This window comes from Nannospalax galili, unplaced genomic scaffold (assembly GCF_000622305.1).
Source record: "Nannospalax galili isolate Female #2095 unplaced genomic scaffold, S.galili_v1.0 scaffold617, whole genome shotgun sequence".
Lineage (NCBI taxonomy): Eukaryota > Metazoa > Chordata > Mammalia > Rodentia > Spalacidae > Nannospalax > Nannospalax galili.
The window spans coordinates 2,584,401-2,596,691 of record NW_008341872.1 but is presented as its reverse complement, the minus strand read 5'-3'; the positions used below and the strand labels follow the sequence as shown (position 1 = coordinate 2,596,691).

The 12,291-nt window shown below is 38.8% G+C and overlaps 1 protein-coding gene across 1 annotated transcript in view; it reads right to left on the bottom strand.

The window, feature by feature from the left end:
- Positions 1 to 12,291, bottom strand: part of Rsrc1 (arginine and serine rich coiled-coil 1) — a 413,201-nt gene that overhangs the window by 398,664 nt on the left and 2,246 nt on the right. Inside the window, exon 2 of the mRNA XM_029565584.1 lies at positions 932 to 1,127. Within this exon, the coding sequence (XP_029421444.1) occupies positions 932 to 1,125 (194 nt within the window). The 5' untranslated portion in view covers positions 1,126 to 1,127. The remainder of the gene's footprint in view (positions 1 to 931; positions 1,128 to 12,291) is intronic.

Genomic DNA, 12,291 nt, shown 5'->3' with positions numbered 1-12,291 from the left:
CTGGTGGCCGTGCCACCCAGAGATGCAAAGGCAGATGAGGTGGGAAGAGGCCCCAAGGACTCCTGGGGATGACACTGAGGAGCTGGGTTGGTCTGGATGCAAAGGATCAGGAAGAGGAAAGGTCAGCCCCTGCATCCCAGAAAGAGGCTGGTGGGTGGTACAGGCCCAGGGAAGCAGAGGGAGGTGAGGGCGGGGCCAGGCCCAGAAGCAGTGCTCCTGGGGCCCAGAGAAGGCACTATGTTCGTCTGGATGAAAAGGATCAGGAAGCAGTATTGGTTCCCCATGTGTCTGGGGCCCTGAGAGAAGGAATGGGGCAGGACCTAAACTAAGAGAAGAGACTGGTGGGGGAGATGGAAGGGTGAATGAGGCTGGGGTAGTCAAGGCGCAGAGGGCATGATGGACTTACCCCGGAGAGAGGCCTGTGGGTAGGAATGAAATGGAGATCTTTTTTAAAGGTTAAAACCTCATTTAATTTTATTTCTTATAGGGTTTATACTGAGTACAATATTGTATAACTGTAATAATTCAACTGTAAACCTAAAAATTTACAGCCAATTTTGAAAGAGATGCATCTTAGCTCTGGAAATTATTATTGAATATGTCAATGCTGTTGTAATGAAATGCTTCTTCTAAGTATGTGGTTATTAAATAAATAATTAAAAAAAATATTATTGGTCATAGTAGTATATAATTTTTTCCAAATATCATCAGATAGTACAAGAAATAAACCAGTTTATATCTACTTGCCTACAAGTAAACAAAGGATAAGGACAATACACCTGATGTAAAAAAAAACCTTTGGGCTGGGATTTAGGCCTCATAAGTACCTATTAAAAGAAAATTGTTTTATACAACTAAATTAAAAAGACAAAAAAATGAATTCTAAAGAACATTACTGTTATTACTGTTAAAATAAAGATTATGAGATTACCTTCTATCATAAGAATGTGAACGAGGCTGACGATCTCTGGACCAAGACCTGGACTTGGACCGCGATTTCCTTCCACCTTTCTTGCGGCTGTAAGTCCTACTGTCTGAAGAACTGCTTGATGATGACCGTCTTCGGTGTTTCTTTTTCCTCTTGCTTCTGCTTTCTTCTTCAGTGTCTGATGACCGGCGTCCCATTTCTGTAAGAGCACAATAAAGGAATTATTTCCAATTTAGTAACACGTAGGTGAAATTCAAGATAAGATTTTTTTTTTTAAACCCTGTAAGGAAAAAAATTCTTTTAAAGAGAGTCTCATGATGTTGGCCAAGCTGGTTGTAACTCCTGGACTCAAAGTTTTCCTCCCTTGCCTACTGAGATTTGGGAACTACAGGCCCATCTGTACCACCACACCAGCATGCTCTGTAAAACATTTTTTAAAGTAAAATTCTAAAATGTGCTTGTCTTTTTTACTAGATGAGAGAAAGAGCTTTAATACGAGCTTCTAGCATATCAATAAACTCTTTTTACATATTCTGCATAATTAAAATTTACAACAAATATTTTCAAATGTACGTTAACCATCAATCCTGAAGACAGTTCATTATATCAGTTTTCTGGCAATTTAAGTTGCACTCAACAGTAACTATATGCCATTCTGTTTAGTTATTAATCACCCAATCCATTTTTGCATTCCCCCAAAATACAAGACATTTTAGAGCTACAGTTTTCAAAATGGTTCTAAATATTTAAAAAGAAAGAACCTCATCAGTCATCAAGCTGGAACAAGGCATTGTGATCATTTCACTTCTGAAACTGGGGAAAAAATGCTAACTGAATGACCAAAGTTGACGGTGCCTGTGCAAGCAGTCAGCTCTGCCTGCTAACTTGAAGTAAGTGTTGCAGAAATCATTCAGTAATTTAAATAAAAAGGCAACCAGGGCTTCCTGTACACTGTTTGAGACCATTTTAATATAAGTGCACACCTTATAAACAGAAAAAAAAATTTCTTTAAAGTAGTAAGAATGTTGTTGCTTTTTTGTTTTGTTTCTTTTCTTTTTTTTTTTTTTTTTTTTTTTTTTTTTTTTTTTTTTGTCTTATTTTGTCTTGTTTTTAGACAGGGTCTCATAATGTAGGCCTGGCTGTCCAGGACCAGCTGTCCTTGAACTGACTCCCCAGGCTGGATATAAAGCATGTGCCACCAAGGCCAGCTACAAATTTATCTTCAAGAAAAATTTTACATATGTTTCTAGAAGTAGGGTTACATTGTCAAAGGGCATGAACATCCTGGAGTTGGTGGTACACACCTTTAATTCCAGTACTCAGGAGGCAGGGCTAGGCAGATCTTTGAGATAGAGGCCACCCTGGTCTATACAGCAAGTTCCAGGCCAGCTGGAGCTACAAGACAAAGAAAGACAAGGGAAGGGAAGGCAAAAGAAAAGGGAAAGGGAAAGGGAGGAAAGGAAAAGGAAAAAAGAAAAATTCATGGACTGGGGATGTAGCTCAGTTGGGTAGGGTGCTTGCCTAGCATGCAGGAAGCTCCAGGTTTGATCTCCAGCACCTCATAGACCTGGGGTGCTAATGCCTATAATCCCAGCACTTGGGAAGTGGAGGCAGGGAAATCAAAAGCTTATGATCATCTTTGGCTACACAGAGTTGGAGGTTAGCCTTGGCTACATAACACTCTATCTCAAAAAGAAAAAGATAAATTCACGAAGGTTTTATTACAGCATTATTATTATTCGATCACAGAGAAAGTAAATGAGTAAGAAAATACACAGAGAAAAATAAAAAAGAATATCTGTTGTGCAGAGATCACAACTGAGAACCAAAAAGGGAATGGGTCCCTGTATTTCCCAAATGCAAAAGTGGTTTGGGGGATGCATCCTCCAAAAGACAAGAGCAGTTCCTTTCATGCAGAACCAAAGCAGGCAGAATAGCATAAATGCATGTGGCCAATCAAATTGAACCTTCCCTGACCACAGAACTACCACCCTATAAACCCAGCCTCTGCCCAGCATCAAAGACCAATCAAAACTGTCCTCATCTGAATGGCAGGAATGGTTGGACAGCTAGGTTGAAGGTGAATTTCCCTTGTTCCTATTTGAAAAAGCTATTTATTACAGTTTCCTCTTTTTCCTTTTTGACTCTGGAATTTCCTAGATCTTCTCTATATTCCTGGTATGTGAGGCTTGATTCTTTCTCTTTTTGGGAATTGAACACAGGGCCTTTTATATTCTGTGCAACACTCTTATCACAGACCTACGTCCCATGTCTGATTTGGGGGAGAGATATGCCTAGCATATTTCTATTTGAAAAATTCATGGTCTCAGGTGTTTGGGGCAATGCATGTCTTTTAATTCTAGAAATTCACTGATTTTTCTGTTCTTTTGTACTTGAATCCTTATCAGTTGGATATTGAATTGCCTGGGTTGACCTTTTTATATTTTAAAGTCTCAAAAACTTGTTCCATTTTCTTTTTGCCTTCTGTATTGATCCCTTTTAGCCCTATTGTGTCTGTCATTTGTTTAAACTAAGCTCTTTTCTCCTGTCCTCTGAGCATTCCTTTGAATAAAACAGTAATGAAAACTGGGTGTAGTGGCCTACTCCTTTAAACCCAGCATTCAAGAGGCCCAGGCAGGTGAATCTCTGTGAGTTCAAGTTCCAGGCCAACCAGAGCTACTTAGTAAGACCGTGTCTCAAAACATCTATTTATCTATCTATCTATCTATCTATCTATCTATCTATCTATGTATCTATCTATCATCTATCTATCTATCTATCATCTATCTATCTCTGTCTGTCTGTCATCATCTATCTATCATCTCTATCTGAATGAAAAAAGTATGAATGAATTTTTGCTTGAAGTTTTTTTTATATGCTTCTGTTTTGCTATGAGTTGCTTTGTTTCTCTTTTTCAGCCTTCTCTTTACTTTTTGGTGCTGGGAATTGAATCAAGAGCCTCACAGACACTAGCCAGGTGCTGCACACTGAGCTATAGCCTCAGCCCTTGTCAATGAAGACAAAAGCTTTCCTTGCCTGTTTATCTTTTGTTAAACAACTTAACAGAAAGAAATTTTTTAGAAAAAAGTTAACAGAAAGAAATTTTATAGAAAAAAGTTAACAGAAAGAAATTTTATAGAAAAAAAATTACTCTATTTTGTGTTTGGGCTTGACCTCTGTGGGCTTCATTGCAGAGTGGTTGGGTAGGGTCTTGTCATTTCCTTCCTAGGTTCAAGCACTTGCCTGTCTTCTTCCATTTAGTACTGTTAGCTTTTGTAGAAGATTCTCTGATCTCCTTCCTAGGATATACACTTGGCTTCCTAACTTTTACTTAATCCCTTTAACTCTTAATTTGGCATCACTGCTCTTTTTAATGACTGAGCCCAGAGACCTGATTCTCCAGCCCTCCAATGAACCTCCTGCTCTGCTGGGTTTGGAGGTTAGTCACCTGACTGGATGGTGTGGTGAGGAACCTGACAGATTTCTTTTACAGAAATATCAGTTCCCTGTTTTTAGCTTCAAGCCTCATGAGCCTCCTGTAGTATCTAGTGTCTCAAATTCCTGATTTTTGCTGTGTTGTTTTTATAGCTCTAAATTCTTTGTTGTTTCATCGTGATGAATTTATGTTTTTCTTATTCCTTTAATCATGCTATTTATTTATTTATTTATTTATTTATTTATTTATTTATTTATGTCCTGTTGGCCTCAGACTTGTGGCCCTCCTCCTGCCTCTGCCCTCCAACTACTGAGATTACAGATGTGCCATCATTCCTGGCACTTCAGTATGTTTTAAACAAGATAATAAAAATGTAATAAAAAGTCATCTTAAATTAAGTACTTATTTTTGGATAAAGAAAGTTTAAAAGTTCTTAAGGTGAAACAAAACAAAGGAAAAAGGAAGAAAAAGCTATGAAATAAGAAAATGTTATTAGTGAGGGCTGGTGAGCTGGCTCAGTGGTTAGGAGTACTGTTTGCTCTGGCAGAGGAAGTAAGTGGTTCAGTTCCTAGCACCCACATGACAGCTCACAACCACCAATAACTCCATTCCAAGGGCTCTGATGCCCTCTTCTGGCAAAACACTCATACACATAAAAATAAAGTTTTAAAAGTTAGAAAAGAGAGGATGGAGAGATGGCTCAGAGGTTAAGAATGCTGGCTGTTCTTGTAGAAGACTTGGGTTCGAACCCCAGGACCCACATGGCAGCTAACAACTGTCCGTAATTCTAGTACCAGGGGATCCGACAGCCTCTTCTGTCCTCCACCAGCATTGCATGACACGGGTGCACTTATCTACATGCAAACAACACATGCATACACATAAAAATAATAAAACATAAAAAAATTTAGAAAAGAAAGCATTATTATTACCACTGATGTAAGAAAACACACACACAAAAATATTTCTTGAATTTTACAAACATGCCTGAAGTTTTGAATTAGTTCTAGCAGAAGTAGTTTCACTGCAATTTTCTTGGCAATCCTAGCTCATCTGATAATTCTAAAAATAAATCAGTAATTTAACATATTAAAAAAATTATGGGCTGGAGAGATGGCTCAGTCATTAAGATCACTGATTGCTCTTGCAGAGGACCCAGGTTCAATATCCAGCACCCACGTGGCAGCTAACAGCCATCCGTAATTCCAGTTCCGGGGGATCTGACACCTCCTGACCTCCACGGGCACTGCACGATACAGGTGCACTTACACATATGCAGGCAATACACTCATACACATAAAAAATAAAAATAATGCATGTACATAAGTGCATCCATGTTGTGCAGTGCCCGTGGAGGTCAGAAGAGGGCATTGGATTCCCTGGACTAGAGTTACAGATAGTTGTTAACTGCCATGTAGGTGCTGGGAATTGAATCTGGGTCCTTTCTAAGAGCAACCAGTGCTCTTAATCATTGAACCATCTCTCCAGCCCCAGTAATTTAACACATTATTTTGTTTACAATAATGATAGTTAATTTATTTTGAATAATTCTAAAGAAAGATGTGAAGTTTAATGAATTCTGTGCTTTATATTGGAAGATAAGTATTTTAATAAAGACAGTATATTGCACATGAGAAACTAAGTTATAGTAACACAAATAAATTCTGATTAGCTAATTCCTAAATACAAGACACTTACATTCTATTTCTATTTTTCCCTTTTGTTACTAAATATGCAACTGCTACCATAATTACATTGAAAGTTTTTAGAAAAGAAAAATTGATAGAATTTAGAAATAGAAAAAAAAATCCACGATATTGCATCACTTAAATACTGTTAGTTACCTAGTGGGGGAGGAGGAATTGGGAATTATCTTTTAGACTAGAGTAGTAATGGCAAAATCAGAGCTGGACATAGTGGCCTATGCCTATCATCCCAGCACTAGGGAGTTAGAGGTAAGTAGATCTCTGTGAGTTCTAGGGTCAGCCTGTTCTACATGGTGGGTTCAAGGCCAGCCAGGATTACAGAGTAAGACCCTGTCTCAAACAAAACAAAACACAAACAGAAAACAAAGTTTAGATCCTGGGTTGTGGGAGGGATTATTTTAGAGCCATCCTTTTTGGTTGAGGAGACCCATACTGAATTCCCAAAAGAACAGAAATTAATAAACAAACAAACAATGAATTTCTAGAATTAAGACATGCATTGCCCCAAACACCTGAGACCATGACTTTTTAAAATAGACATATGCTAGGCATATCTCCCCCAAAAAATCAGTCATGGGATCCAAGTCTGCGATAAGAGTGTTGCACAGAATAGAAAAGGCCCTGTGTTCAATTTCCAACAAGAGAAAAAAAGAATCAGGCTTCATATACCAGGAATATAGAAAAGATCTAGAAAATTCCAGAGTCAAAAAGGAAAAAGAGGGAACTATAATAAAGAAAGTTTTTTTTCAAATAGGAACAAAGGAAACTCATCTTCAACCTAACTATCCAACTATTCAACCAAATCACTGGTCTAGTATGAGATCAAAGGCACTTTTAGAAATGCAAGGTCTCAAAACTGCATCTCATGCTCACTCTTCTTCAAGAAGTTACCAATAGTGTGCCCCCCCAAAGGAAAGCAGGGGGCAATACAAACAAGTTCAAAATGCCAGTGGTCTAGACGAGATATGAGTAACAGGAAACGACAGCAGACCTGGGCTTAAGAGACACATCAGTAGACAAAGGAAAAAGTCCTTGCCTTCAAACGTCTTAGGTCTGCTGAATGTAGGGGTCTTCAGTTAAGCCACGCATTAGATGCTTGTAGAACTAGAAAATAAGGCTGCTTTTCTAAACGTTTATTTATTTATTTATTTTTGGAAAGCACAGCTATTTGTCATTTGTTATTTATGTCACCATGCTTATTATTTTAAGTGAATTCATAAATATTACACAATTTTCTGCGTGGATTACTAATAAGGTCAAGTATCTAGAGATAGCACAAATAAATCAAAGTTACTGGGAGCACTCAACAATTTTTAAGAGAGTAAAGGGATCTTCAGTCTAAAAAGTTTGAGAACCACTGTTCTAAATTACCTGTAGTCAGCTCTATTCTCTATTCCTGTCCTACTTAATTAATTCCCTAGGTAGGAATAGAGAGGAAAAAAGGGGTGGGGGTGGGGGAGGTGGGGACAACATTCAGTCATACATCTTTTTGGTGACCAAAATCAAATAGGAGGATATAAATTTTCCTTTGCTTGAATTACAAATGATGAAACTCATCCATAATAAAAGATAAATTGATTAACTTTAGACCAGGAAAGTTAATAAAAGCACAAAAATCCTTCCTTGGAGGAGCCAAGTAAAAAATGGATGAAAAAATCAGTTACAAAACTATCCCTTCAAATAACACTTTACACTTCAGAAAAAATATACCAAAGTATCATGAAGCTCATTAAGAAAAAAATGAAAAATCTCAAATTATACTTAGCTTCACTAATTTAGAAAAATAAGTTGAGGGCTGGAGAGATGGTTCAGTAGTTAAGAGCCCTGGCTGCTCTTGCCGAGGTTCATTTCCCAAAACCCACATGGCAGCTAACAACAGTCCATAACTGCAGTTCCAGAGGATCCAAAGCCCTCTTCTGACCTGAGGGCACTGTACACATGTGGTGCACTTGCATACATGCAGGCAAAACACTCATACACATAAAATAAAAATAAATTACATTGACCCTCCCACCCCCCAGGGCTTGTATATAGATTATAAATATATAAGGGAGAAAGGGGTGGCTGGGGAGGGGCTGTGGGTCTAGAGTCTCACTTCCCCTCCATTCCTCCCCTGGTCCCCTATTCCGGGGACTGTTTGTTAAAAAAGAATAATAAAAGGATTAAAATAAATAAATAAATTAATTAATTAATTTTAAAAAATTCTTTTAAGGAAAAAGAAGTGTATACTAACAGAAAATTGGAGATGGATGCCAAACAAACAAAAACATGAAGTCATTAAGAAGACTTAAAGTCACATACTTCCTTTGCTTATGAATAAGGATACAGGAAGTAGTTGTTTAGGTTTGTTATTTTTCCTTTAGAAAACAGGCAAGCAATATAAGAGAACAAAAGTTCATAGATGATAATACGGTTTACAAGTTAATTTCTCCAAACTAATTCATTAGCATATTAAGTGATAATCTTTAACCTTGGATATAAGACCCCTCCCCACAAAAAGGCAGAAAGAGTAAATGGCCAGTTGTGGTGGCATACACCTGCAATTCTAAGGTTTAGGAGGTAGAGGCGGGAGGACTAGGGAGTCCAAAGCCGTTCTAGGCTACAGAGAGAGTTTGAGGCCAGCCTGGGCTGCATGATACACTGTTTAGAAATTGCAAAGCAAAAGAGTAAAAATGAGATAAACAGTATTTAATATACTACGGAATCTGGAAACAAGGAGCGACCCAGGCAAAGGAATTAAAAGAACAGAAGTAAAATTCAAAGGAAATAATTCTGTCACTCCTGTCACAATGAAAAACCTGTAGTTTTTTTTAACAACAAAAAAAAATCATAGGACTTTCCCTCCGACAGTCTGAAAATGCAACCATAAAATATGTCTATAAATGCAGTATAATAACCCTATAACAACTTTTCCAATTCAGAACACAACTCTACATGCTGAATATGCAGAGACTGGGTCAGCAAGGCCAATTAACAGACAAGTGCCAATTGCCTCCATCTTTTTCAGCTTCAGACATTTTTAGCCCTCTTACTGAACTTACAGTAAAAAAGTGCTACCACTTAGCAAGAAATCTCCTTTGCAAAGAAAGTGAATATTCATAAACTCTAAGACTAGAAAGGCTCTCAGAGGATACCTAGTTTCCCCACAAGGTTGTACCTGTCACATCCGCTGCACTCCTTAAAACCTGAGCTCTGCCTTATCCCCTTTACTTAGACCTTTTACATCTAAGTTCAAAGATGGCAACCCTAATACTTTCCTGTGCCAGCACATAGTGTGTGAATTTATTCAACAGCCTACTACTTAGTGGGGACAAAACCGAGTTACTGAAGATTTGGAAATTTTTGTTTTTTTAAAGGGTTTCCAATAAGCATTTAGAAATACAACCCTGACAAAGGAATTATGTTTATATTAGCCTAAACAAGCACATTCTAACTTTACAAAAGTAGTCAGGGTTCTAGGGTAGCTATATGCTCTTGGTCTCAAGGTTAAAGTGCAGAAGTCAAGGAAATTTACACAATGTTTAAAGGGAGTATATTTCAATCCAAGAAGGTCTGTTTGCCCCTGTACCATCTCTCCTGTCAGCAAGAAGTGAGAGCTGGGAAAGATCAGCGAGTCAGAAAGGGAGTTGGATCCCAGGTAGGCAGGAGAGCGAGGGGGGACTTTAAAAGTGCACACCAGACCCCAGCCTCCCTCTCGCTCCGTCCACCTGGAGCTGGAAGGATGCCGCAGGCTACCTCAGTGGGGTAACAGGGAAGCCCCCAGGAGCGCGGATCAGGGACCAGGGACTGACGAGATTTGAGGGGAGTCTGCTAACTCTCCACACCACGTCCCCACGGTGGCCCCAGCTGCAGGCCTGCTCCGACCACCCGCTGTAGCCCACACCCGCGGCCCCCAGCCCACAGCCTGCCAGCTCGGAACCTCCCAGGTGCCGAGGCGCATGCGCACGGAGCCTCTCCGCAAGGCGCGGACCACGGCCCAGCCCTCCGCCAGGCTCCTCGCCTAAGCCAGGCCCCACGCCGCCGGGCGCAAAGGTGGGCCATACTGCGTCTCCTTCGCCGGCGCCGCCCCCAGGCTCTGGATGCCCGCATCACCTGGGTCTACTTTCGAGCTCGCACCTCCGGACGTGCGGACCTGGAAACGTTTCTTCAGACCCCGGTGCCAGCGGCGTCCTCCCTACTAGCTTCAGTTTAAGCTCAGCGCCTTCCTGGTTCGTGCGCCAGGCAGCGTCAGCCGAGCTACAGAGTGCATCGATGCAGGCTGTCGGGCGTTTAGGAATGCCGAGCGAGTAGATTGTCATGCCGCCAATTTTTTGTTTAATGTTTGTTTTGCGTGCTTGCATAATTGGATTTTCTTGTTCCCCAAAAGCAATAAAGGTGGGACCGGAGGTTGTTACTGCCTTAGTAATTGCCGTTATCGTCACAGATGATCAGTAAACATCTACGTCGTAGGAAGTTATGTTTACGACATCCACACGGAGCAAAAATTGCTTAGCTCTTACTGAGGGAGGGGGAAATTCGCTCAACAATAATAAATCATGGGACCGTGCCTGTATAGAGTCGTGTGTGATTAAACTGTAAAGATTTATTTGCAAAAATACATTAAAAATCGGTGTTTCTTTTTACCGGAAGGAGAAGGCATTCAAGGTTGGACCCAAATTAATTTCTCAGATTAAAGTAACTGTTTGATAGAAGGAAGAAATCTGCCCGATGCCAGAAGTTTCTTCTGGAAGAGAAATCAAATATGTAGGTTTTTCAAATTCAGCGACCGAAATTAAAGAAATTCGACATTTTCTGTAACACATACTATATTTTCCTTATATGAAAATCTTTTTTTCCCAATGTTTACTGTAAGAAAGCAGAGCCAAGGAGATAAAACATTAGCCTTGGTCCCGGTATACTATGAAAACCAATTCATTCATAGCTGGATAACCAAGGTAAAGATTTCCATGGACATTTGAAATGCAAATCACCTCCACAATATATTTCTCTTAATTTTTCTGTTCCTTAACTAGCCAGTTTTGAGGGACTGTTTTAAAAACGTAACTGCAAAACTACATGTTTACTTTTAATAATTCAAGAGCTGGGGGGACCCTTGGGGTCCTGAATTTTACTAGAAACTTTTATATCTGTCCACAGGCTGTCAGCTGAGCATTAACCTCAATGATTTTTCTTTTCAAAACTTCTTTTTGATAAGTCTTGTCTTCGGAAAACATTTGTCATTTAATGAAACAACATCATTAGAACTGTGTAGCATTTATTAATATATGATTTCACAACTCCTGATTTTTAAATTTCCTTAAAGAGGAAACATTACCCATATGGGAAGGGAAAAGGGGATTAAAAATGAGGATAGAAAAGAGTTAATAAAGGAGTATATTATATGCATATATGGCTATGTCATAATGAAACCTGTTTATACAGTTATACAATAATAAAATGTTTTTAAATTAAACTTCTTTACACAAGTAGGAATCCATGGTTAGACACCGTAGAGTTCTCATTGCTCCATCTGGTATTAATACTACCATCTCTGTAGTTAAAAATGAGACAAGAAGGTGAAATACTGGGGAAATTTGTTTGTTCAAATTACACAATAGTTGTGTCTGAACCTTCCCTAAGTGCCTTTAAAGTGATGATCTTTCCCTCTAGCTCAGTAGATGGAATATAAGTTCAACTTTAACTCGTGTGCTTAAAAGGAGAAAGAAGTAGCTGGAAAGTCTCCTGGTCCCTTATCAGACTTCTAATAGTGGTTATTTTGAAGGTGTTTGTGAATATGTATTTCAGGACTCTGTTTGAGAGCTCTTAGAATACCATACCAACTTAGCTAAATAATCTTTAAAAGAGTTTCAGAAAGGATGAATATTTTATAATTATTCACTTCTGATGTTAGATTTAAAGATTACAGATAGTAGACCAACACTGAATATGACATCCTGTCTCCAAATTCATATAACTTTGAAGATTTTGAGTGAGTCTCATGGAATAATTAAAGCAAGTGTTCATGTAACTCATTAATTCTTAAATTCTATTTCTATTGAAAGCTAAAGATCTTAAATGTTTGCCCCAAAAGTAGAAAAAAAATGAAATGTTTTCAGAAGGAAAGATAACCCCAAGAGAAAAAAAATAAAACATTTCTAAGAAACTTGATTTTCATCTTCCTTTTATGTGCACGACTTAGTCTGGGGGATATCGAAGTATAACATGACACTATAGTTAGTCTT